This window comes from Melopsittacus undulatus, chromosome 5 (assembly GCF_012275295.1).
Source record: "Melopsittacus undulatus isolate bMelUnd1 chromosome 5, bMelUnd1.mat.Z, whole genome shotgun sequence".
Taxonomy (NCBI): Eukaryota; Metazoa; Chordata; class Aves; order Psittaciformes; family Psittaculidae; genus Melopsittacus; species Melopsittacus undulatus.
This window is the reverse complement of record NC_047531.1, coordinates 225420-252552: the sequence shown is the minus strand read 5'-3', so window position 1 is coordinate 252552 and position 27133 is coordinate 225420. Positions and strand designations below refer to the sequence as shown.

The following is a 27133-nucleotide window of genomic DNA, read 5'->3' as shown; positions in this document are numbered from 1 at the left end:
GTGTGTCCGTGTTGTGATGTGTCTGTGCTGAGGTGCTGAATGTGCTGTGCCTTTCATGCAAGGCGTGAAGTCCCACAGTGGTGCTAGGCAGGTGGAGGATGGATGGGCAGCATGTAGGACCCATGTATAGACCCACATAGCCAGGGACACTGGGAATGCCACAGCGAGTGAACCATGGGTTTCACCCATCAGTAGAGGTCCAAGTGGGGAAGAGCACATCCCTCTGCCGCTCTCCTTCCTGCTGTCAGTGGGCTTAGATCTCCCCTCCATACCAGAAGCAACCCTTTGGAGAGCAGCTCCCAGTAGGGCCAGTAGGGCCATTTGCTTCATCCATCCTGAGCCCAGGTCCTGCAGCCAGAATGTCCTTGAAAGCTGCAAGTAGAAGGTTGCTGGCAAAGGCTGCGTGACCCAGATAGCCTTGTGCCAACAACTCCTCTCTCCTTGGGGTGTCTTCTGCTGTGTCCTTGGGGTGTCTTCTGCAGCCTCTAAAGAAAGCCAGTGAAGTGCCAGTTGCCATAAGCCTGACAAACCCATTATAGAGCTGGTGCATTTTCTGATATGTGCTATTACAAAGCCAGGAAGAATTTCAGATGCATGTAAAGCCACATGGGGTGCAAGGAGTAGGCTGAAGAGCAGGTCAGTCCTACAGTAGAGCAGCCTCATCTGGACTGACATATGTGGTCCTTCTCCTCTCCCTCCCAGTTGGGATGTTGAGCTGCAGAATGGATGCATTTACTGGTTGCCATTTCCTTGGGATCAGCTAGCTGAGCTGGCTTCCCCTGTGGCTGCATGATCATTAAATCTATGGCAAGTGGAGCAATAAGCATGTGTGGTTTCCCTGGGAAGGGAAGCTGGAGGTGGGTTTAGAATAAGCACAGCAGCTTTGCCGCAGTGTAAAGCTAGTTCCCACGGGCAATAGTCAGAAAGTGAGATGCTGTGATATGGCTTGAAGCCTTGTACAGGTCTCTGGGACCATCTTCAACCTGTCCAAGTGTATGGATTAGAGGTGTTAAATTTAGATGGAAGGTGCATGGGCATTTTGAGACTTCATTTCTAGCCTTGTAACTTGTATCCTGAGACCATCTCTTGCTGAAATTAATCTTTAGCTTTTTAGCTTTAAAGATACCCTAGTATTGGACATCAGTGCTAGATGTAGGTAAAACACTGGAGGTAGCAAATTAGAATCACAGACTGGTTTGGGTTGGAAGGGATCTTAAAGCACGTCCAGTTCCAGCACCCTGCCATGGGCAGGGACACCTTCCACTAGAGCAGGTTGTTCTGGGCCCCATCAAAGGCCTCTGAGCTCCTTGCGTACGAATGAAGGGCCATGAGTGGTCCTGCCTGACATGGCCGGCTGAAGCCTGCTTGGCTGGCAGGTTGGGGTGGCTTTGTCAGTGGGATCCATGGGATGACTGTATGGAGCTCAAGACACTCGTTTGGCAAGCGCTGGTGTCCTCACCTAATACTTCCTTCAGCAAGGCTGGTCTGTGGTCGTGTTTAACTAGGAAATGTCTCCCTGATTTTGTGAAGGTGGAGAATTCCATCAGACCCCCCTGGCTCCTCCAGTCTCCCCAGTTGCTGGCACTTGAGTACATGAACCTCTGAGATGCATTTGTTGGTACTCGGATCTCTTGGTACACGTGCAAACTCACATGCACACACACATGCCCTGGATCCCACAGCCCTTTAGACACTGGGCCTGTCCAGCAGCTGGTCTCCAGCCCCCAGGTCTCCCTGGCTGCCTAATGCACAGGCACACCAGCCACAAGCAGTGTCCCTGGCTGCTCCAGACACTGTGTTTACCAGTAGCTGACTTTCAACCCACTGGTCAACCTGGTCCTTCTGTAGCAAATCCCCAGACCCCAGTCCTTTTGTTCTCCTCTGCTTGTTCTTGCCCAATCCACTGTCATCCCACCCTGCTCCTGCCTTCAATCATTGGGCATCTTGGTAGGTCTCACACATGACAACACAGAGTTAAAACAAGATCCAGCAGTAACAACCCCTCCTTGTCTTCAGTCTATACATACTGACGTATGCTGCCTGCTCACCCCTCTGCTGGGGTTGATCTCCTCTTGATCCCAGTTTTAACAGCATCTGCTGTAGGACTGCTCAGCTCCTTACGCTCCTCCACCTTGGCTTGTCTGTTGGCTCTGAGCTGTGGCAGAGGGAGCTGGGAGCTGTGAGAGACGTAACCTCAGTCCTGCAATGCCACCTACCAACAGAAATCCAGCATCAGAAGCAGCATATTTAAGATGCTGTCCTCATGGCTTATGCTGGGGCCTGTACACCAGCCTGGTCCCCGGTCTTCCAAGTCTTTGCAGCTCTGAAGTACCATAATAATAGACTGGAATATGTTGCTCTCATTCCACTGGATCTTTTTCCCTTGCTTTCTGGGTTTGTTGCTTTTTCTGGTCCCTTTTGTTGTGCTTCAGATCGTCTCTCAGGAGGTCCAGACACTCTGCACTGGAGTGAGCACCTTTGATTTCCAATCCCAGCACATCCTGTGGAGTGCCCACAAGTGCTGAATCCACTTTTTGTGTTGGCTCAGCCTCTGCTTGCTGCAAAGTGTTCCATGGAAATCTGATCTGGAGTTTGTTACTACTGAAGGTTGAAGCAGTCTCTGGGTTTTAAGCTTGCAGGAGAACCCTCTGATGCTGGACCCGATTGTCCAGACCCTTTAGTGCCCAGCTCTCAAAGGGGACATTCTGCCTCGAGGAGCACAAAGCCTGCAGGGCAGGGAGATGCATCCCACAGCACTGCTCCTTCCTTCACTGGGAGCCTGCACAGGGGCTTCCTGCCCACCAGATGTGTGCTGGGCTGGGGGGAGGCAGAGAATGGGAAGGACAGCGGCAGGGCAGCCCTTTGATCTGCTGGGGGAACCAGGCAAGTCACTCATGGTTGTCTTGCAGTTCTCCAGCTTCATCCCATGAGCTGCTGCTCACTCCTGGTCTCACTGTTCCTTCCATTCACTTCCTAACCCCTGAAATATACTTCCCAGCCTCTGTCCCTATGTTTCCTGGCTTGACCCCCCCATGGCCACCGTCAGAACTGCACATCTGGTTGTGCTTTCTAATGGGCGCAATTGCTTCTTCCTCCCTTTATCTGTCAAAAGCCCAGAGGCCTCCAAACAGTGCATGTAACCATGTGCCAGCCCCCCAGGTAAAACTCCAGCAGTAACTGCTCAGCATCTTTGTTTTCTGCTGATTCAGCAGCCAGAGGATCCCACTTTGCAGATTCTTATGCTATAACAAGTACATGAACCAAGTTATTTGGTATCATGATGTCTTCTAACGAGAGATCCTCAGTTCATCACCAGTGTGGAGGCTGCCCTTTCTTCTTGTGACTGACCTTGCCCATCTGTCAGGAGTGGGATTCGGATCAGCCATGGGCAGAGCCGCTTGTGGTGCTGCCTGACACGGACTGTGCCTGGAGTGTGAAGGGACAGACAGTTCCCAGGGCTTCTGCTTGCTTAGGGCAGGTAGGTCAGAGGCACCAAGCTCAGGCCTTCACGTTCCAGACCTGAGATCTCCACCCCTCTCTCTGTGTATGTATTTCTATGTCCAGATGAGTAACCTCAGTGTTTACACAGCATCTCTTTTAGCTGCACTTCCATCATATCTGCTCCAAAAAGAGTGGTTGGAGAACAGCTCTAACGTGAAGCCAAGTGGCTGCTTTTCCCCACTTGTCCATGTCCTTGTTTCAACACCACGGTGCCAGTTGTCCATGGGGCACTGTAATCTCCAAAATACCACCATGGTCCTACAGCCGTGAGGCTGCTGCAACAGCACAGACACAGGTGACCTTGGAACACGGCTTTGGTAGAGATCTGTGGTGGCCTTCCACTTCAGTTACCTGGGTGCCTGCACTGCCTGCCTCGCCTGGTCTGCCAGTGCTACCTGTGGAGACCAGATACATGTGGAGATGGAATCTGGGGCAGTGAATCCATCTGACCCAGCCCTGTGTCTGCCTTAGGATGTGACAAGTCTGGTGGATTCTGGAGAGGGGCTTGGGACAAGGGATGTAGGGACAGGCCAAGGGGAATGGCTTGAACCTGCCCAAGAGAGGGGAGACTGAGCTGAGCTCTGAGGCAGAAGCTGTTCCCTGTGAGGGTGCTGAGGTGCTGGCACAGGGTGCCCAGAGAAGCTGTGGCTGCCCCATCCCTGGCAGTGCTCAAGGCCAGGTTGGACACAGGGGCTTGGAGCAGCTGCTCCAGTGGAAGGGGTCCCTGCCCGTGGCAGGGGTTGGAGCTGGAGGAGCTTTGAGGTCCCTTCCAACACAAACCATTCCATGGTTCTGACCAGCTCTCCCCTGGAGGTACAGGAATCCCAGGAAAGCTTTTTCCAGGGCAGATGCCCCTTGTGTGGACAGCAAGTTGTGTCAGGTGAGTCCCAGCACCACAGCCTCTTCACAAAGGTGCATTATTCCATAGTGCTGTGGGAACTAAACATGGAGCATCTCCTTCGAGCATCTAGGGTTTGTTCTCTGTGCTCTTGGGGGTTTCTCTCAGAGGCACTGCCAGAGCCTGAGCACTCTCAACACTGTGGGTGTAGCTGCGTGTGCAGTTGCCACTGACTGCTTCTTCCTCAGGTTTATGGGTGGCAAAGCCTTCATGAGGAGCCAGTGATGACTCCAACATGAAGTTGGAATTTTGTGGTGTCCATGTGCTCTGAGGTGCTGACCTCTGGAGGCTCAGAGCAGCACTGGTGTTGCTGTGAGTGTCCTGTGTGCTGGTCTCCAGCAGCAGACACAGGAGAAAGCCTTCCTGGACACAGCGTTTCAATTTGGAGGTTCAGTCTTTGAACATGATTGCAGCCTCTGTAAAGAAAGAGGTTAAATACACACACACACAAACACAGTCTGCTTTCACAAGTGGCTCCACTTTATTCACCCAAGCATGGTAATATGTAGCACACAGATACAGGTCTGAGCCATGGAGCCAAACAGAAATCACATCATTCCCAGTGACTGTTTTCAGTCACTATAAATTCCATTCTATAAACAATCACTCCCCAGGCTACTTCCCAGCCCGACCTTGCACCCAAACACTTCTTGGCTTGCTCAAGACCCAGGTGCACTGTGAGCAATCATTACTCTTCTTTAATTATCCACATAGTGAGAACAGGACGGCTTGCAGTTCCCACACATGATTCTGGTATCTCCATCACCTCAAGAGGAGATCTGGTTCATTTCTCCCATTCCATCTCACTTGCTCATTGCAGTCCACCTGTCTCACAGAAGTCACTCTGAGTTGATGGTGGACCAAGAACTTCAATAGCATGAGGTTTCATCACAGCTCTGAAACGTTCCTCAAGTTCCTCGCTGTGGAAGCCATCACATCGAGGTGTGTTGAGCCATATGGCAGCAGGGGACACTTGGAGACCTGGCTTTACTCTGTGTGTAGTACTGGATTCTGTACTGTGACTGTTGCTAGAGATGCCTTCATCAGCACTGCCTTCAATGGTGGCAGGATGTGACCAGTCTGATGAGAGTGTGGATGGTTTTTACTTCCCCATCACTGCAAGTCCCTCTCTGTGCTGCTGGGTGCACCCTGCAGCATCCCCAGCCCCCCCATGGGTTGTCTTGGCTATCTGGGAACTCCAGCTTTCAGTGCGTGGCCTGGATGTCAGGTAGCTCTGAGGACTGCTCATTTCTTGTGAGAGATACTCGGTTTAGTAACAGAAAGACCATGAGGAAGTGTGGTTACGTAGCTTGGTGAACCATGTTTTCATCCTGAGCTATGGCCAGGTCCTTACCCACTGCAGAAACTTGAGTTCTGGTTACATATGAGTCTTTTGCATCCTCAAATGGAGGGATTTTCTCTTGGTTCTGAGCATGTGTCTCACATGGCTTTTAGTGGAGAGAATCTTCTCCCCTGGCTCCCTGTCAAGGCTCTTTGGGGACCTTTGAGGTTTTTTCCATCAATGAGTTACTCTGTTGCACAGTGAAACTGTAAATTTGGTCTGATCTTCCTGAGCCAGCCTCCGAACCCACAGCTGGGTGTTCTCTGTAGAGGCACAGAAGTGCTGGCTGGAAGGGTTCTTTGGGATTCTGCTCTGAGAAAGACTCCATCAGGTGAACTGTGGCTCTGTCCAGCCAAGCACTAGGAACCTTCTGTAGGGAACCATGTACATGTTGGTGCTGCTCTGGTCCTGGTGGCCTGCTGTGGAGCCCTTCTGTGCTCCTGGAAAGTCTTGTTCCTTATCTAGAGTCTGAGTCCAACCTGAGCCTCCCAAACCGCAGCCTGTGGCTGTTGGCCATGTTGGTTACATGAGCTGCTCCTTCAGGAACAGCTCAGCTCAGTCATCTCTGTGAGTCCCTGTGAGCAGTCAAGGCTCCTAGCTGGCTTTTCATTGTATGATGTGGGTCTGGAGCCCCTTCAGTTTGTCCCCATCTCTTGACCTCAGTGGCTGAAAACTGAGCACAATATTCCTGTGCAGCCTCCCCAGCCTGAGTGGAAAGGGTGATAAGTGCCCTCAGGCTGCTGGCCAGGGCACCGGGATGAGGGAAGTTCAGTCACAGTGGGCAGCATCAGCTGCAGCGCCAGGCATGGCTCTGGCAGACATGTGCACTCCAGTGGGTCTGTACTTCAGCCTGAAGAGGTTTTGGGGACAGACTGTTGAGGACGGAGCTGGAACATGCTCTTGCTTTGTTGTGCCCATGGCCCCAAAGCCTGACAGAGCTCAAGCTGCTCAGGGTGTTTCCTGGATGTGTCACTGTGACCCACCTGGATGAGCAGCAAGGGGTAGTGATCAGAAGGACAGTGGGGCAAGCAGCAAACCTCCCAGGACAGTAGTTCTGGCTTAGCACATGGTGTCTGTGTCCCATGTCTGGTGACAGCCTTCACTGTGACAATACCAAGGGCTGGGGTAGATAGCAGAAGACCTACTTGTGCTTCCTCACTCTTCCAGCACCTGGCAGAACTACTGAGGGTTTTTTACCAGGGTGGCCTGTGATTTGTGTGGTTCCTTTCCTGAATTGTGTTTTTCTTAAGTCAGAGCTCTCTCTGCATTTAAATGTGGTTTGTTTGGTTGTTTTTTTATTGTATAGAAACATTTTAGAATGGTTTGGGTTGGAAAGGCCCTTAAGATTATTTAGTTCCAGCCCTCTGCCATGGGCAGGGATGCCTCACACCACAAAATGTCACCCAAGGCTCTGTCCAATCTGGCCTTGAACACCGCCAGGGATGGAGCATTTACCACTTCTTTGGACAGCCTGTTCCTTATCCATTTGACAAATCCTATTCAGGAGTCACCTGCATCTCCCACCCTCTGCAGGAGAGGTGTCCCAGGAGGCAGTGTCTGAGTGCAGGAGAGCAGCAGGACATGACTGTGGCCAAGGCAGAGCTGCCAGCAGCTCTCTGTGTTATCCTGAAAGTGGATACATCACTCAATGCCGGTTTCATGTCATTAGATTTATACACAAGAGGTACAAAGGGAACACTGCAGTTATAATGGTTGGTCAGTAATCTACTACTACTACTATTAGTATTTGTTGTGTCTTTCCTCCTAATCACTGTCCATGGGGATCTCTTGACGGTCATTGGTGGTCATTTAATGAGGTTTCTCCCCAGAAATTCTCTGCTAGGATCAACCATCAGTTGGCTTCATGCTGTTTGAATGGTCTTGATTGCAACATCAGTTTTCCTGGTTTATATCCAACAGTTCTTGGATTCGGAGCCAGGGAGCTCTGCTGGTTTTACATACACAATGCACTATCCCTCAATGTCAAACTCCAGTTAGTACAAGGTCATCCTCACAGAAATCAACCAGTTTTGTTTGTAACATCTGGGTGTGTTTCAGTAGGGCTCAGGTGGTCCCCTAGGTCACCTTTGGGAAGTGTCTCCATTCTTGAGTTCCCTGTATACCCAGGGAATTCCCACATCAGTGCCAGCACTGCAGCTGTTAGGTAGGACACAGGGGTGGGGAGATTGCATCACCTCCCTGGCCAGGAGCAGGGGTAGGTGGGTTTACCCTTGTGTGCCTCATTTGGACAGTCTGGGTCAAGAAACCTGCAGATGCTGCTGGAGCAAAGGGTGCCTGTGCCTTGGCTGAGGACATGTCCTCAGCCAGACTGGAGGTGCTCTGCTCACTGGTAGTGGTTTTCAGAGGGCAAGGGAAGTGGATGTGGCTGTTAAAATGTGGTCGAGCTGGATAAAATGCAGCAACACAGAGATGTGGCTGTTCTTGAGGGAAGGCTCCAAGCCTCAGGGATGGAGGCAGCCATGCAGAGAGCAGCAACAGGCTGTGCTGAGGTACCTTTGGATGAGGTGGGATGTGAATGCAGTAGCTGCTGCAGACGGCATCCAGTGACAGCCTCTCCAAACCCATCACCAGCACAAAGCACGAGGCAATGACACCATTGTGCAGTTGGTGCTCACCTGGCTCACTGCAGTCAGTGAGGCAGTGCCAGGCTGTGGAAGTGTCACCTGTCAGGGTGTGGGGTTTGCGATTCCTGCCATGTCTGACTGGTACTGAAGAGCACAGTCCATAGTGCTGAGCCATGTCTTCATCTGAGCCTGCAGGGTTTAGAGCCTGGATATTTCCCTTGAGGAGCTTGTAACAAGTGATGTGAACAGCAGCCTTTGGACTTACACTTCTGTTTTATACAGATGTTGAGCATGCATGTGTCTACACATAGGATTTACAGACATTAGACCCAAAACTGGGCATAAATATGTGCATATTGTCATTATTTGGGACTTTATTTCATGGTCATACAAAAGCATTGTTAAAATTACAATTAACAACTGATGAGGGATCTCAGTGCCAAAGCCTGGTGTGCAGGGCAGGGAAAGTGCTGGGGCAGTGTCTGCACTGGGGATGAAGGGACCCCACAGTCACCTTTCCCTGTGGGTAAGGAGAAAACCTGCTGGGGCAGAGACTGGTTCAATAGGGAAATGCTTCCTGAATGTCTCTTCTGCCTCTGGTGAAATGTTGTTGCTGTGGGATACACACAAGAGGGACGTGGAGCTGCTGGAGTGAGGCCAGAGAAGGCCATGAAGATGCTGGCTGACTATGAGCTGCTCTGCCTGCAGAGACCAAACACATGTGGAGATGGAATCTGGGGCAGTGAATTCATCTGACATAGCTTGGGGTCTGCCTTAGAACGTGTCAAGTCTGGTGGGTTCTGGAGGGGGGCTTTGGAAAAGGGATGAGGGGACAGGATAAGGGGAATAGCTTGAACCTGCCTGAGGGGAGACTGAGCTGAGCTCTGAGGCAGAAGCTGTTCCCTGTGAGGGTGCTGAGGCGCTGGCACAGGGTGCCCAGAGAAGCTGTGGCTGCCCCATCCCTGGCAGTGCTCAAGGCCAGGTTGGACACAGGGGCCTGGAGCAGCTGCTCTAGTGTGAGGTGTCCCTGGCCATGACAAGGGGTTGGAACTGGAGGAACTGTTGCTTTCCAGCCCAACCATCCCATGTTTCTGTGGATTTCATTTCACACCTTTGAAAACAGGATCAGTTGCTCCAGTGACACTGTACATGTGGAGCAGCAGATCCAGGTGTGGGGCCCTGACCATGTGCAGAATATGGCAGCAGCCTGGAGCATCTCGTGGACAAGAGTAAGACCTTTGAACCTCAGTTTCTCATGGTTGGGTACATAAATTTGGCATAATTAACGCAATGAAAGGGTTATGTGAGGACACGCTGCTAAATGCAGTCCAGAAATCGAGGCGGGGGAAATCTGCTGGGCCATCACCCACTTGAGTGAGATAATGAAGGAGCAGTTAAATATTGCTTACAGACACACATCTCCCCTTCTTGCTGGAAAGGTTAGCAAGGGAAGGAGAAGGAAATGCGGTTAATTTGAGCTGGAGTGTGTAGGAGGTTGATGGGGGGAGCCAAAGGAAATATCAAAGGCCAATATGTAAAGATAATGAGAAATTTTGGAGCATTGGAAGGGAAAAAAAAGTCTGGTACAGATCCATTTCTATATGTAAATGATGAAATTGTATATTCTGGTGCAAAAAAAAAGGCAGAAATGTTCTGCGCTGAGTTTGGAACAAATCAGGAAGATGTATCTATCCATATGATGTGCTTGGAACAGAAAGTTTCCCAGCTGTAACCAAGGAGAAAGTGAGATAGTATTTGCTAAAAATAAAGCTACTCAAATTAACAGGCTTGAATAACAAATCCCAAGTGTCAAGGAGCCTGGTGAGGAGCTGCTGCGGGTGCCTTCTAGTCTTGGGCTCCATGAGCTCCCCAAGAGCTGGTTCAGGGTTCCTGCTGTTCTCTATGCCGGGGTGTAAAATAGGTGGTTTGGGAAGCAAGAGCTCATTTAGCTCAGCATCACTGCTGGGGGAAGTAACAAAGTGGTTCAAGGGGACCACAGTCAACAAAGAATTAGGGAAGGGAACAGGATGAATAGCATGCAGTGTGGTGCCATGGGAGGTGGGAGCAAACATGGTGTCTTCTCTTGGGAACACCACAGGACTGGTTAAAGGGAGGCCTATGGTCACAAAGGTTTGACTCCCTTAATAACCACATGGCTCATGTATAAATGAACTCGCAACAAACATAGCTTAGAAGCGCTGTGAAGTGAAGCAGGGGGACATTGCCAGAAGCATCTGCTAAGGGGAAGGTACCAGCGGGGCCATCACCATCAAGGTCTCTATATTTTTGTTGCCTGCAGCTCAACATTTCTGTCAGTGTTTCAGAATAGTGCCAGATCCCCAGGTTGAGAGGACTGCGGGTACCAGGCAGAGGGGATAGCTGATGCTGGAGGAACTGCTGCAGAGGGATCCAGCTTTCCTGCTGAAGCAGACCCATCCCAGGCGAGGTGACGTGTCTGCAAGCAGGAATGTAGGTTACAGAATGTGAAATCACCCTGGGAAAGTGTAATTCAGTGAAGGACATAGGTTTCTCCAAGATAACTGTGTTACTGTTCATTTCATTGCATAGGATGTGGTGGAGATTTTGTGTATGTAAGGGACAAACTTCCCCGGTTCTGTGAACTTGCCTGTTCTGGTTGCAGCTTCATAAGATCACCAGAACATCCCTTTGTGCAAGTCAAACATATGCACCTATGGTCTGATGTTACCAAGTGGGATTCTAAAAGGCCCTCAGGGTGATTCACAAGCTGAAAGAGGAATTGAAGCTCAAGGAGTCCATCTTGCTCAGGATCCTGAGGGAGGGCTGATGGGGGCAGCAGCTCTGGCTGGTGGGTACCTAATTCCATCACCCAGCTTGGAGGAGACAGCTCACTGCAGCTCTGGGGCATGTGCAGAACATCCCCTGGATAACCACAATCATGGATTTTAGTGAAATGACATTTCAAAGCATTTCTGCACCAGTAAATCCTATGATTGAAAATTACATTGCCTAGAGAGGTGGGAAAGACAGTTTAGGGTTCAAGTTCTCAGAAGCAGCACTTTAGGGTATGGATAATCTTGCAGCTTGTCTCCAGGTTGAGCACTTTGAAATGCTGAAAGGGTGAAGTTGTCAGTCAGAAACCCTCAGCTCTGCTCTCTGGACTGATGGACAGGTTTGTTCTTGTCAATGAAGGTTGATCCCCAAGTCCCCAGGCCCGGTGGTCTGTTCTTATCCTGGTTGACGGACCCATTGCACTCCTGGTGGGTGGCTGTGATGGAGCTCTGGGGTAGAACAGACTTAATTCAAACTTCAAAGCTTGCGTTCAAGTAACAGCTTGTTCCTTGGATGTGTATGATTCAGGTGATTCATTGTCAGGTCAGGCTTCTGTACAGATACTACATAAGGAAGGTGCAGATACCATCACGTCACGTGTGGTTCTTCAGTCTTCCCTCAGAACTCAACTTGGCCTTTCTCAGTTTCTGAGAACACTGTGTCTTTCTCAAAGCTGCCTCTCACTGATCAACATCATTTGGGTTATGAAGTGTCCAGACTGGACCAGAGCATGCTTGCTGAAGCTGTGGTGATAGCACCTTCACCCTCCTCCAACAATCAAATGCTGCATTGTAGTGCATTGTAGATACTGGTGGCCATTAAAGGATTCCTTCCTTCATGGGGACAGTGGCAGTACCTGATGCTGATAATTAAGAAGATCCCATGTCCCTGACTGTTCCCCATGTGCCTTCCAACATCCAGCATCATTGTACTGAGGACATAGCAGGAATGACCCTGCTCAGCCATCTTAGTGTCTGTGCATGGACCTGTTCCCAAGGAATTCATCTGATCTCTCTCCAGATCTGCCAGCACTGTCCACCCCAGGCCTCCCATGCAGTGAGCTCCAGAAGACCATTGCATGCTGCATGAAGACTTCTTGCTCTTGTCTGGCTTCCCCTGATCTGCCCCTGGTCCCATTGGGAGCCCTGTCCTGACACTGCAGATGTAGTGAACAGCAGTGCTGCCCTTGCTGGGGGCTCTGCCTTAGGCAGTTCTGTAAGCTGTGGACGTGCACATCTTCAGCCTTCTCTTCTCCAACTGCAGTCCCACCCTTCCCAGTCTGTCTCATTGGGCAGTTTCTCTATTCCCTTGACCATCTTGGTTGCTCTTCTCCAGTTCTACCACTTCTTCCTGGAGCTGCGGATCCAGACTTGCACACAGCACTGAAGCTGTGCATGTGCAGGGTCAGCACAGATGACGTTCCCCACTTGGTTTCACTCTCTGCCATGATATATTTTCTTGGCTGCTGTAGTGCATGGAGCCCATGACTTTTGAGACCAGTCAGTGTGAGCTCCAAGGCCTGTCTGGAGCTGCACCCATCAAGTCTGTATTCAGCATCAGCATAAATTCAGAGGGCTCTTCCCTACAAGTATTACTCTGCATCTATTTGCATGATGGCCTATCTGCCACCCTTTGTCCTCTCACTTGGTTTGGGAGTCCTCCTGGATGCACCATTCAGTCCTTGGAAGGTAGTTGCAGCAGTTTATGATGCCCAGACTTAGACATCTCTGTGTGTGTTATTTTATGTTCTGTAGACATTTTCTGCATGTTTTTATCTCCTGTCCTCTTCCAGGCCAAATGCACCTCTCCAAGAGCAGGGCATCCTCATTAGGCAATTGTTGGAATTCATTATTGCTGGATCACAATGAGTCCACGGCTGCCACCACTGTCTGATCTTTCTCATCCCAACACCTCCCCAGTTGAAGGCCAGCAGTGATTTGGAATGTGTAGTTCAATGGGCAGGACTCCCAGCTGCTGGTCTTCTTGAAGATTCATCACTTCATAGACTGGCACCAAAAACTGATTTGTGGGTCTGTCTCAGGCATCCCTCATGTAGCTCCAGCATCATCAGACAGCCTCATGCTGTCAGCTGCAGGGATCCTTCATGCACAGGTCTGCTCAGGGGGTGGACCATTACTTTCTTTACTTTGCTACCTTGTCTTTTTATGTCTAAGTGCTTTATTGCCCCTGTGGGAGATGGTTTTGTGCTCCTGAGAGCACAGTTCTGATGTTGCTTACTGCTGCAGGTGGGGATGGCCTGGCTGAGACCCTCTCCCAGTCCAGCAGTCCCTGTTCGTAGAATCATGGAACAGTTTGGGTTGAAGGGACCTTAAAGCCCATCCAGTTCTAACCCCTGCCACGGGCAGGGACCCCTTGCACTGGAGCAGCTGCTCCACTGAAAATCTTCCCACCGTCATCTCAGTGGGGTAACCTCATGAGATGTGCATTCCTCTTTGTATTTTGAATTCTTCGAGAGCATCTGTTAGAGGAACTTTGCTGATATGAAGGTTTAGCCAAAGTTGTTTGCAGTTGAAGGGTTCTGTAATTCATGTTCTTGACCATCAGCAGGAATTGGGGATAAATCAGGATTTCATATTTCTCAGGAATTGTTTTTTTCCGGACATTACTGTTTAGTGCAAGCAACTGTCTGACCAGTGTCCCTGTGATCAGCTTAACTGTGTAACATCCATTCATCACCGTCTAGGTTACTGTAGCTTCTTGACTGCTTCTCTTACCTGCTTTCTGCAAGATGTTACTCCTTGAGCTACAGTTCCTCAGCTTTGAGCACATCCTTGGGTTTACTCCATCTGTCACAGAAAAGACCTGGGGACTTGGGACACCATTCATGTGCTGTTCCCTCTGTTTTAAACAATGAGGAGACGTTTGTTTTCCCAGAGGTCAGACTCTTCATATTCCCACACCAGTGACCAAGCTCTCCTTTGTAGAATGGGGAACTTCACCCAGCTCTGGCACATTTCTGGCCCCTTCGGTTGTGGCTTTGGGTTGATGTCCTCCAGCCAAGGGTGTTTCAGAGAGTCACAGCATCAAGTCAGGGCTCCCAGGCAAGTGTGGCACAGGGGCTCTGTGCTTACTGGCCAGTGTCTTGTCCTTCCTGTCCTTCACAGCTGCCTTTATTAGTGTGCTGGGTAAAGCTGGTGTTGATCTCCCTGAGCTGCTCCACACAGCCAAGGAGCACCCAGCAGAAGGTGAAGTTGCACAGTAGAGGCCAGGTTGGAATCCTACAGCTGCATGACTGCATGGAGACCTCAGAGCAGCTTCCAGTGTCTGAAGTGGGCTATGAGGATGCTGGAGACGGGACTATAGCTTCATCAGGGACTGTAGCAATAGGACAAGGGGTGATGAGCTCAAAGTAAAAGTGGGGAAGTTCAGGTTAGATCTAAGGCAGATCCCTGTGAGGGTGCTGAGGCACTGGCACAGGTGCCCAGAGCAGCTGTGGCTGCCCCATCCCTGGCAGTGCTCAAGGCCAGGTTGGACACAGGGGCTTGGAGCAGCTGCTCCAGTGGAAGGGGTCCCTGCCCATTGCAGGGGGTTGGAACTGGATGAGCTTTAAGGTCCCTCCTGACCCAAACCATTCCTTGGTTCTATGAAAACAATCTGATCTGCTGCCCATTTGGGTGGACAGGGTTGGATGGTGAGAAATGAAACAGAAAGCCCAGGCATGTTTGTCAGTGTTTGTTCTTTATTTGGAAGGGAGCAGGGTGCTGTGCACTGTCACATGCGGATGATGAAACGTGTTCCAAGCCATTAGTAACTGAAGCTGGAAGCATCTGCCAGGTGGTAATTTGTCAGTGTTTGCAGTCGGTGGCTGTGGTGCTGGGGCAGAGCCAGGATACTGGCACAGTGCTGGCATCCGGAAGGAGCAAGGGGGATGATCCCGTTGATCATAAACCTCTGAGTCTGGTGTCAGCTACTGGCAAAAATAACTGTTCAGATACTGCTGATGGATGTAATGACCAGCAGAAACCTTCACAAAACAAGCTTCATTTCATTTTGTGAGGTGTCAGGTTTGTTGGATGAATGCACCGTTGAGATGTAACAGGTTTAGTTCACCACGCTCTTAAAGTCCCCATTACAAAACCCACAGAGCGATGGGAAGTGGTTCACAAGCATACCACATGGTGGGACTTGGCAAGTCCTTGTGGATGAGGAACCATCATTAGACAGGGCCTCTGGTGGATCTGTCCAGGGCTGAGCTCTAGACCTGCTGCTGCATGGTGACCAGACCCATTCTAGATGGCCCTGCAGTCATGGCTGGTCTGTAGGGGACCTGCAGCCTGAGATCGATAGAGCAGAGGTTTGGTGTGATGAATGGGAGCTCATCCAAAGAAAAGGTTAAGAGTTGGTTTAACTGGAGCGGGTTTATAATGTCACCAAAATAAAACTTCAGGAGAGGATCCTGCCCCTCTGCCGTGCTCTGTGAGACCCCCCCTGCAGCCCTGACCCAGCTCTGGGGCAGCAGCACAAGAGGGACCTGGAGCTGATGGAGCGAGGCCAGAGGAGGCCATGGAGCTGCTGCGAGGGCTGGAGCAGCTCTGGAGCCAGGCTGAGAGAGCTGGGCTGGGGCAGCCTGGACAAGAGAAGGGGAGACCTGAGAGCAGCTCCAGTGCCTAAAGGGGCTGCAGGAAAGCTGGAGAGGGGCTTGGGACAAGGGATGTAGGGACAGGCCAAGGGGAATGGCTTGAACCTGCCCAAGAGAGGGGAGACTGAGCTGAGCTCTGAGGCAGAAGCTGTTCCCTGTGAGGGTGCTGAGGCGCTGGCACAGGGTGCCCAGAGAAGCTGTGGCTGCCCCATCCCTGGCAGTGCTCAAGGCCAGGTTGGACACAGGGGCTTGGAGCAGCTGCTCCAGTGGAAGGGGTCCCTGCCCATGGCAGGGGTTGGAGCTGGAGGAGCTTTAAGGCCCCTTCAACCCCAACTCATCCCTGTTACATCTAAGCCTCTGTTACCCATGGTGAGGGTCCGTCTGTTAACACCTGTGGAGAACCTGGTGTTGGTTGGTGTTTGGTAGATATCCCAGTACTGAGATTGCATTTTCCTGTATTTCTGCGGTTTGTGTCTCGGGGTTGTCTGACCTGACCTCTCAGCCCAGCGCTTGTTGCCCAAGGAGCCAATAGGTTATATTGGCACTGAAAACAGCCACTGCAATGAGCTTCAGTGTATGTCCTGTAGACCCTGGAAGGAGCAGATCAGCGTGTTGATAGCTGGGGGAGCAGTTTGCGTCTCTGCACACATGGGTTGGTGCTGTGAGGATAGGGCAGCTGCTTGGGTTGTGGTTATCCCCCTCCATGTGCTCTATGGCTCTAGCAGCACCTCTTCCAGCTCCTGCAACAGCAGTGCAGGACTTGCAGGTCCAGAAGCGCTCCCTGTGGTCGCAGCACTAGGAAGTGCCCAGTATTTATGGATCTGCCTTTGTGGGCAGTAGAAACAGGAGGTCCCTCCTGCGACTTGCGGGCACAGGTTCACACTGACCTTGCTGCAGCTTCCTCTGCGTCTCCAGAAGGTTGTGGTCACTGGTGACATCCCACAGGGATAGCTGAAATATGAGAACATGCTGGGCTGTAAAACCAGGTGCAAATCATCACATTCCATGGCTGGACATCAGCCTTGCTCTATGGCAGCCAGCCCTTACACTGCTCTCTTGTTTGTGTCCTAGGTGAATGGCGTCAACGTGGTGAAGGTTGGGCACAAGCAGGTCGTGTCCTTGATCCGGCAGGGGGGGAACCACCTGGTGATGAAGGTTGTTTCTGTCAGCCGCAAGCCAGAATCAGAAGAAGTTGTTCGGAAGAAGGGTAGGTCTGGAGTTGTGTGTTTCCCCCAATGGGGGTTGTGTGGCCTGAATGTGAGCAGCCGTGCAGAGACCGTGGTGCTGCCACAAGGAGAGGTAGCACAAGCCCACTGCACACACCCACAGTATGAGCACACTGCATTAGCCTGCTGCATGCAGGCACTGAATGAGCCTGCTGCATGCACCCACTGTATGAGCCCACTGCATAGCCTGCTGCATGCTGGCACTGAAAGAGCCTGCTGCATGCACCCACTGCATTAGTCTGCTGCATGCAGGCACTGAATGAGCCTGCTGCATGCACCCACTGTATGAGCCCACTGCATTAGCCTGCTGCATGCACGCACTGAATGAGCCTGCTGCATGCACCCACTGCATTAGCCCACTGCAGGAGCACAGCATGAGCCCACTCGATGCACCTGCTTCATGCACTCACTGCATGAACCTGCTGCATGTACCTACCACATGGGTGGGCACCATGAGGCTGTGGAGCTGCAGCTGGTGAGGAATGAGGGCACAAGGGGACAATCCTGGGCATAGAAACCTCCACACGTGCAGCGCTGCCACACCGGGATGTGCTGGTGGTTGTGGCTGGGAACAGCACAGGGGCACAGGGATGGTAGTCTGGTAGCGGGGCAGCAGCAGAGCACCACAGCTCCTGGCCAGGACACCAGTGGGTGCCATCCTCAGCCAGGCTGCAGCACACCAGTGGGTGCCATCCTCAGCCAGGCTGCAGGGCACCAGTGGGTGCCATCCTCAGCCAGGCTGCAGCACACCAGTGGGTGCCATCCTCAGCCAGGCTGCAGCACACCAGCAGCTTTGTTCTCACACGGGAGCTGCTTTCACACCTCAGGAGTGGAGCTGCTTCTTGTGCCTGCACCCTGTGGTGCCAGTGAGAGCCAGTGCTGCAGAGCAGGGACGGGGACCCCCCTGCCCTGAGGGGTGTCAGGGTGGGCACAGCCGCTGCGTCAGCAGGCAGGGGGTGTCGTGGTAAAGAATTGGCTTTGGTATGTGAGGGGGGTTGTGATGGAGAGCTGCCCCCGCTACATATGGGTATTGGAGAGCTGTCCCTGTGGGGGTCTCAGGGTGCAGGATGGTGCCCACAGGAGCACAGGGGATGCCAGGGGGGAGGACAGACCCCATAGTGGTGTGGGTTGCCAGGTTGGAGCCTGTCCTCTCTTGGGCAGTTGCTGTGCCTGGGAGCTGCCCATGGCCTGGTTGCTGCTGTAGTCATGGCCAGTGTCAGGGCTGCTGGGCATCTGTGGGCCCCCAGAAGGTTCTGGTTCACCCCGTCATTCCCAGGGCACAGCTGAGACCATTGGCTAGAAGTGAGGCCTGAAGGAGGGTTTGGTGGTGGGCTTATGTGTTCCTGGCCTATGGGGCAGCCCTCGGGTTGCCGGGCATCCAGCTGAGGAGTTCAGGGCCAGTCTGGAGGGCAGCTGGATGGGAGGCTGTCAGCTGTGTGCAGTGGGGACACACCATGGCATACAGCTATGGAAAGCAGGGGCACAATCTAGGGCAGCTGGCAGCACAGGGCTGGGAGCAGCCTCTGGGGTGTGTGGGGAGGCAGCTGTGGGGCAGAGCCCGGCGGGGGGGGGATGGGAGGCACGTGGGGAGGGAGGAGGCAGCTCTGCACTGACACCAAGAGCTGCAATTCAATTACATTGTCACAGCATGAAAGCACGAGTCAGTGGGGAAGACTGAGGGAATCGGTGCTGGGATCGCTGCTTGTTGCTTCTCCTGGTGCTTCCAGCCCTGCAGCCAGTGAGCTGCTGCCCATTGCTGCCCATTGCTGCCTGTCGCTGCCCATCACCGCCTGCCGCTGCTGCCGCTGCCCATTGCTGCCCTGAGCCGACGGAGCTGGACGGACACTCTTCAGAGCAGGGTGCAGGGACAGGAGCCAAGTCCCCACTGCAGGACCACAGCAGAGGCCCCCGCCTCAGTCCCCCCCTTCTTCTGGGGGAGATGGAGGCCTGTGTGGGACTGGCGTTTTCTGGCTGAATCCGCCTCTGATGGGGTCTCTGATGCAGGCAAAGCCTGGAGCTCCGGTTGCCATGGCAATGCCTGAGCGTTGAATCCAGCCTTGTCAGCGAGGAGGAGGAGGAGGCGCCCCAAGTGAAGAGAAAGAGCCTTCAAGTGGTCCCTGCTCGGTGGGCTCATGGCATGCAGCACCTCGGGGGCAGCCCTGCGGGCCGGCCAGGCTAGGCAGCCCCTGGGGGAGCGCCGCCGGACACCGCCAGCCCTCGGCTAGGGCACGGAGCCTCGGGCCGGACCAGCGCAGGGTGGGTGGGATGTGCTGTGCTGGGCTGTGCTGGGCTGTGCCGGGATGCGCCGTGCCGAGGCGGGGATGAGAGACTGAGCCCTGGCCTGCTGGATGCGTTTCTGCCTCCTACCCTCCACCCATGGCGTGTGCGGAGGGGAAGCAGCCATCAGAGCTGGGTGCTGAGTCCTGCAGGCAGGCAGGCAGCTGCCTGGGACACAGCTGATCGGCGAGAGGCGTTCATAGCATCTCCAGTAGCCGCAGGGGGGCAGGTACAGCTGGGGACATGACTTGGACTCTCCTCCTCCTCCTCTGCTGAGGGGGCCTGCGGGAGCCACCGGCCCCTCCGCACCGGGGCCAACCCGTGCCCCGGGACTGTGCTACCGAGACCATGAAGAAGTTTGCTTCCACGCGCAGCCTCAATAAGATCCTGCAGCAGTGCGACTCCTCATCCCGCGAGTACGAGGAGATCCAGGCTGTGGAGAAGAAGTGGCACCTGCATCTGGCCACTCCTCGTAAGTTCCTGGACAAGAAATGCAAAATGCCGTCTCTCTTCCTTTCAGCTCCGCCGCCTCCCAAGAGAGCGCCCAGCACCACCCTGACACTGCGTTCCAAGTCCATGACAGCGGAGCTGGAGGAGCTGGGTGAGTGGCCATGGGCATCGTGCCGGGGGCACGGGGAGCATGCGGGGCTGTGTGTGGAGCCGGGAGCACCGGGAGCGCGCGGGGCTGTGCCTGGAGCCAGCAGCACCTGTTTGCTAGTGGGAGCAGGAGCACGAGGTGATGTGTCTCCTGCTGTCAGGTCTCCATCATGCTCAGCAGCATATGGGACACAGCGGGGCTGGAAGTCCATCACGGGTGCAGGACCCCCCCATAGAGCCAGCCCACTCCTTCCACACTGCCTCTCCAGCAGGCTCCATGTGCCTGAGGAGCATCTGTCCATCCATTCCCTGCTCCTCCTGCACCACAAGCAGCCCCTTGTTCCCATTTTCCTCTCGCTGCCGGATTAGCTGCACCCCCCTCGGCACTTCCCGCTTACACACACACACGACCGTGCGCACACACTCACACGTTCTGCTGTCACTACAGAGCCAGCCCACGGTTCCAGATGCTTTGGTATCCCAGCTTCCATCTCCATGTTCCTGTATTCTCTTCAAGCCTCTCCACCCCCACCCCATCCTCACTTCCCTGTGCCAGAGCCCCTCAGTATTCCCAGCTATCCTGAAGATCTCACTGAGCCCTCACCTTCCCAGTACCTCTGGGTTCCCCCCAGTAGCACCCCACCGGTGGAGAACCATGGCAGTGCCGGTGTTCACACTGCTGCTGGCTGCGTGGATGGTGTTGCCATGCGGAGACGCGGTGATGGGTGCAGATGCGTTCACCGGCTGTGGTGCAGGGGCTGTGTATGGCAGATTCCTGTCCTGCCTGGTGGGAGACCCACCCGAGAGGCATGAGCCTCAACGGAGACCCCGCTACCCCTCTTTTTTGGGGTCCACTCTCTGTCCCACCTGCACCTCCAGGCTTCACAACCCTGCATGGTCCTCCTGAGAAAACAGACCTTTAGGGCTCTGGCTCATACTCAGATATGGGTTTGAAGGGACAAATCTCAGCATTGTAGTGTTTGCATCAGCTGGTTGATGGCCACTGTGATTTATTTGCTGAGCCCACTGCCTTGATCTTCACCCCAGCCTGCTCCAGCTTCTCCAGAGCTTTATCCCTAAACCTGCAGGTGCTGTGTTTGCTGGTAGCCATTAGGAGAGGCTCCAGAATAGCCTATTTCTTCCCCTGTTTGCTCTTCCTTCTGCACAGACACTGCACAGACCGCAGGGTTCATGTTTTCTCTCTCGCTTGCTGGCCCTGAGAGCAGTTCCTCCCAGCATGAGGGTGGCTACTGGCACACACAGGCAGCACATTACACATTTCCTGGCAGCACGTGCCCATCTGTGGTGAGCATAGGGCCCCAGTCGAAGCCTGGCACGTGTCGTGCGGTGCCTTCACTGGGGGCCAGGCCCCCACCAGTGGGACATGGCCATGACAGCCCTGTATGTGTGTTTTGGGAAGCACAGCTTGAGGGGGTGAACTGGTGGAGAGAGAAGTCATGATAGTGGAGAGCAGTGAGTCTGTTACAGATGAGTCCTCCAGGTCTGCCTGCAGGTTCTGCATCTATTCACTGCCTCTTCTTTCTGGAGAGGGAGCAGGAGCAGCAGCTGCCCATGGCTCCTGGTGGGGGAGAACTGTAGGAGTGACTGGTCTTTGTCCATGGATTTTCCAGGGAGCTGCAGTGGTTACTCCTGGATCAGAGCTGTAGCCAGGCCCAGCACACATCCCAGGGAAAATGGGGGATGGTTCTTCCTCCGGTGTTGATCCTCCAGCTTTTACTGCCAAGGGGGAGGTTTTGTGCAGGTTCCCATCCCCAGGCCTTGGCACAGTGCAGGATTAGAGCCCGGTGTCCTCTTCTGAGGGGACAGTGGTGTTGGGAAAGGGACATTTCTACCTGCAGCTTCTTACAGGGAGCTTTGCCCCTGTGAGGGTCCCTGCCCCTTTTCACTTGGATCCTGTCCCTGTCCTGCAGCTGCTGAACATCCCTTGTGACTGTAGCTGTACCATGTTTTCTTGCTGCATGTTGTGCCAGTGCCCTTGGAAAAGCAGATTCCCAGGAAGCTGCTAACAAAGCACTCCTGTCCTGCAGTCCTGCCATTTGCTGGGTGCCGAGGAAACTGGCTCTGGGGGATGCATAGATTGCAATCTCCTGCCTTGGAGAGCAGGGAGTGATGGAGAGCTTTTAGAAGAGTTTCTCCATGGCTTGGGCATTAAATGCTGTCCAGACCTCCTCCTGGTCGTACTTCCTTCTGACATGGCACCTCCCCTCAGCTTTCCCCATCTGAGGAAGAGGAGGAGAGCTTGTGCCTGTGGTGGGGCTGGTGGAGACTTGGTGCCAGTCCCTGCCCATGGGGCCTGGATGAGCACTTGACTTCCCCCCGAGGAGTACAAGGAGGATGCTCAAGGTGCTGCTCCTCTGCCTTCATCCCAGAGCCCCAGCGAGGCTGGGATGTGTTCCTGTGCCAGGGCCACATCCTGCAGCATGCTGGGAGGCAGGGAGCTTGCAGGAAGAGGCACAGCAGGCAGGCACCAAGGCTGGAGCTGGGAATGAAAGCAGGAACTGTGCATGCCATTCATGTTGTCTTTTGTTTCTTGATTCCAAGCCTCCATGCGGAGAAGAAAAGGGGGTGAGTGAAACCAAACTGCACTTCCTGGGGGTCCTCCCTTCCCCTTCAGCCACCCAGGCCACAGCACACACGGTGCACCCAAGGCACCGGCACCAGCCACATCCCCTGGTTGTCCTGATTGTGTTGGGATCCTCCAGGGCACAGGCAGAAATGGCCATTTGCCAGCCAGGGCTGACTTCTGGTGGTGTGCTTGCTCTGTGTTTGCTCCGGGGTGGAAATAGGTTGCACAGGGATGCCCCTTGTGTGGGGAATGAAGCACGGCCTCCTTCAGCCCCAGGTCAGGCTCCTAGCTCAGTCTGATTAAATGGCAGTCATGGTCTTTGCTGGGTCCAGCAGTGCAAGTACTGCCTCTCCTCCTGCCACCATGCAGCCTGTCAGCACAGAATCATGGAACCATTGAGTGGTTTGTGTTGGGAGAGACCTTAAAGCTCCTCCAGCTCCAACCCCTGCCACAGGCAGGGACCCCTTCCACTGGAGCAGCTGCTCCAAGCCCCTGTGTCCAACCTGGCCTTGAGCACTGCCAGGGATGGGGCAGCCACAGCTTCTCTGGGCACCCTGTGCCAGCGCCTCAGCACCCTCACAGGGAACAGCTTCTGTCTCAGAGCTCAGCTCAGTCTCCCCTCTCTTGGGCAGGTTCAAGCCATTCCCCTTGGCCTGTCCCTACATCCCTTGTCCCAAGTCCCTCTCCAGCTTTCCTGCAGCCCCTTTAGGCACTGGAGCTGCTCTCAGGTCTCCCCTTCTCTTGTCCAGGCTGCCCCAGCCCAGCTCTCTCAGCCAGAGCTGCTCCAGCCCTCACAGCAGCTCCATGGCCTTCTGCAGGGGACTTGGATCTCTGAAGGGACCTCCCCAGACCTCTGTACTGGGCAAATGCATCAGTACCCAGAGGTGAGGAATGCAGAGGTCCCATGAGTCAGAATGATCAGCTGGAGGTCATCATGGGTGTCCTGGTTTTGAAGATGGCTATCTCCAGGTGCATGGTGGAGAGCTCTTGCCACTCTGGATGTGAACCACCCATTTCTGGGGGTTCTCTCCTGAAGGTGTCTCCAGCACTTCTTCATCTCCCACCCCAGCAGCCCAGACAGACAGGGTCTGCTCCTCCATGCTCTTTCACCTCCTGCAAGGGCACAGCAGGTAGTGAGTGGTGGTTTGTCTGCCTGTGCTCTAATGGCATTGAGAGATGGAAAGCAGAACTGGCCCAAGATGTTTGTTGGAGCAGGTGCAGATCCTCAGCCTCAGGGCCTTGGTGGGTACCTGCCCCCAAGTGTGCTGGCCTCAGAGAGGACTAGTCCTGTTGGCAAAGACAGCTCAGCATCAGTGTTCGCGCAGGGCTCACCCCTCTAGGCTTGGCTTCCGAAGCACTTGGGCTCAGTTTTAGTTTGCTCAGTGGCTCATGAGTCCCATCAGGCCCCAGCAGGGTGCTGTATGAGGAACCCAGGCTAATGGTCACAGCACCCCAGGGCACCCATATCCTGAGGACCAGCAAAGCCCTCACCACAGTGATGATGGTTCTTAGTCCCAAGTCCAACAGGCAGAAGTTACATGCCTTAACCTGAACCCAGGCAGAGCAGAGAACATTACTCATGTTCTCCCATCTCCATGGTCTAGTGAAAGGTGTCCCTGCCCACAGCATGGGGCTGGAACTGGAGGAGCTTTAAGGTCCCTTCAACCCAAACCATTCCATGATTCTGTGGTTCCCTGGGCAGTTTACTGGGACAGAGCATTGGTTGTGCCATGGAGGTGGAGGGGTCCAGTTGTGACGAATGCCATGGCAGCCACATTGGCTCCAGTACAGCATCATGAGGCTCCAGGGCCTGCTGACACATGTATGACATGGAGGCCACAGACTGAACTGGGCCCATCCTGGTAGCTCCAGAAGCCGGGGCAGCCACAGCACCAGCCCCACAGCCTGGATTGGCTGCATCAGACCTTGCCTGGCTCCATCGGAGGGAGCTGGGGGTCAGTGGTGACAGGGACCAGCATCCGCTTGTTGCCCTTCCGCATGTCCTAAGTCTGGGGATACTTTACAGTCCCAGGCAGAAGACCCTTCTGCAGCCGGGGCTGGTGCTGGGTGAGTGAGGGTTGCAGGCTGGTGAGATGTGGTGTATGGCTGGAGGACCAGCCCCACAGCCTGAGCACCCTTGGACATGGGGGTGCACAGGGGCCAGGTTACTCCTGCCAGGGCCATTCGGGTGCATGAGTTCACTTGGAGAAAAACATCCCAGTTTGTCCCACGCTGACACTGGAGTCATACTGGTTGTGCTGGAGTCTGACTGAGTCCTGTGGCATCCCATGGACTCCTGTGTTGCTTGTGGTCCCTGCGGCACTGGGTTCCCCTTGCCCACACCTCCCTCACCCAACATGGGGAGCTCATTCTGAATATCAACAGCATATCTGGGCAAAAATCTGCTCGTTTAATGTAAGGATGGAGGCTTGCTCAGAGCATGTTCCCCTCGGGCACAGACCCCACAGCTCAGGCAGGCGGGCAGGGTGCAGCCGGGGTGGGAATGCTGCACAACATAGCATGGCATGGCACAGTGCCACTGCTCCAGGTCCTGAAACTGAGCCTGGATGTGCATCGTGGCGGGTGGGTGGCTCCTTCATTAGGCTGGGGAGGGGAGAACCGGCTGCATCCTCAGTGTCCAACAGGCCTTGGAGCCACTCTCCCTGCAGGAGGTGACTCCCAGCCTGGCCACGCTGCAGGGCAGGGCTGTGGCTGGGGAGCTGCCTCAGTGCGCTGGCCCTTGCTAACCCCTTGTCTTGTGTGTTTGGGTTTGCAGAGAAGCTGGATGAGATTCTGGCAGCTGCCGAGCCAGCACTGAGGGCAGACATCGTCGAAGCAGATTCCAGGGCAGCCACTGTGAAGCAGCGACCAACCAGCCGGCGCATCACGCCAGCAGAAATCAGTGTGAGAGAGGAGGGCTTGTGGTGGGAGAATGGGGGCACAAGGTGCCATGACCAGTGCTGAGTGCCACCAGCACCACGGAGCTGGGATGGGGACCTTGGGGAAAGCAGGAGGAGAGAGGCTGTGGGGAGGCTGGGACATGGAGCAGAACCTGGGCTGTTGGCCATTTGGTCACCAGCACAGGATTGCCATGAGGAGGACGTAAGAGCTGCTCTGAAAGGAGTGTGGAAAGCTGAGCGGGAGAGCTTTGGCTGGGATTTTCTGGATGCAGAACTGGAGATGAGGAGGAATCAAGAGGGGAAGCATGGAGGGAGTAGGAGTGGGGCTGCCAGCTCCAGCCTGTCTGGATTGGGAAAGTGCTGCAAGTGGTGGGAGGCAGCTTCTGGAGCGGGAGGTAAAATGGGACAGGCAGCTTCTGAGCAGAGAGTGGCCTGAGTGGAGCCTTCCCACGGGGAGGAAACTGCTGCTGGAGTCAGCAGCACTGTGCAGCTACACAAGGGCCTGAGAGCAGGCAGGGGAGTAGGCAGGGGCAGAGAGGGAGGATTAACCCTTCAAAGGGCACTAGCAGAGTTTGGGAGGTGCTGCATGGAGCAGCTCTTCTGATCAGCTGCAGGTAGAGGTGGAGAAGGCTCCATCCGTGTCCCTTTGAAGCCTGCCCATGCCAGGGCTGTGGCAGAGCTTCACCCACTGCCTGAGGGATGGGGTGGTCTGAGGTGAAGTGTCGTGTCCTTTCGGCTGCCATCGAGACTGGAAATGTGCCTTTTCTCTCTTGCAGTCCCTCTTTGAACGCCAGGGCATGGCTGCACACCCCGGGGTCCTTGCGGGAGCTGAGAAGCCCCACGTGTCACTGCGCAAAGGAATTCCACGGACAAAATCTGTAGGTAAGGCAGGATGGGGGGAAACCCCTTCCTCGAGAGAACAGAACATCCCTGTAGAGCCTTTGTGCCCGTGCAGGAATCAGCAGGAGTGGCTCAACCCTCTCCACTGACTCGTAGCTAAAGAGCTTTGAAAAGGGGATGTTTCATGTGATCTCTGCTTGGAGGGTCACCCGTGCCTCGAGAAGCCTGTTGTGGTTCTGACTCGAATCGTGCTCTGAGCAGGGGGATGGATGGAAAACCCCCGGGGTCCCTCTCACTCCTTTCATGGCACTGCTGGGGCAGGGGAACCTGTCCCACCTCCGTGTTGGCACATGAGGGTTGCAGGAGGTCTGTCAGTCCATGGAGCAGTCAGAGGGGTGTGAGGTGATGAACATGTGGTGGTTGAGCATCAGACCATGAGTGTCACAGGCTGACACAGGAGCAGGGAACAACAGGGGTTTTATAAGGAAAAGCAGGGCAGGGCCTGGAGCAGACTACATGAAGTCCATGGGCTGCGCTGGGATCTTTAGACAGTGTCCCAAAAGGTTTATGGTGGAACTAAACCTGAATGTGCTGGAGGAGGCAGATGGGAGGACAAGGCAGTGGGCAAGGGCTGGTGGCACAATGGCTGTGGGAGGTTCTCCTTTTCTGTCTGGATTTTGTGCGTTTTATCCGGGTGTTGGTAGGGTCTGAAGGTGCAGGAGAGTGCATGGTCACTGACATGGAGGCTGAGGAGCAGGAGGGAAAGGGCAGAGAGAACAGTGCTGTGCTGTGTGTCAAGTGATCCCCTAAGGCAGCACTGGATGGTAATAGTGATGCCAAAACAGATTGTGAGTTTAAGACACAAAATAAGTGAATAGAAAGTAAATTCTGCTTCAACCTACAGATGAGAGCAGGATGATCCCCTCAAGAGTGTAAAAACTGGTTGGAAACTGCAAGGGTTAGTATTCA

The 27133-nt window shown here is 54.0% G+C and overlaps 1 protein-coding gene across 1 annotated transcript in view; it reads left to right on the top strand.

Moving 5' to 3' along the window:
* SHANK3 (SH3 and multiple ankyrin repeat domains 3) overlaps window positions 1-27133 on the top strand; it is a 288859-nt gene that overhangs the window by 228199 nt on the left and 33527 nt on the right. Inside the window, exons 16-19 of the mRNA XM_034063065.1 lie at window positions 16809-16944; window positions 19761-19841; window positions 25201-25328; window positions 26101-26206. Of these exons, the coding sequence (XP_033918956.1) occupies window positions 16809-16944; window positions 19761-19841; window positions 25201-25328; window positions 26101-26206 (451 nt within the window). The remainder of the gene's footprint in view (window positions 1-16808; window positions 16945-19760; window positions 19842-25200; window positions 25329-26100; window positions 26207-27133) is intronic.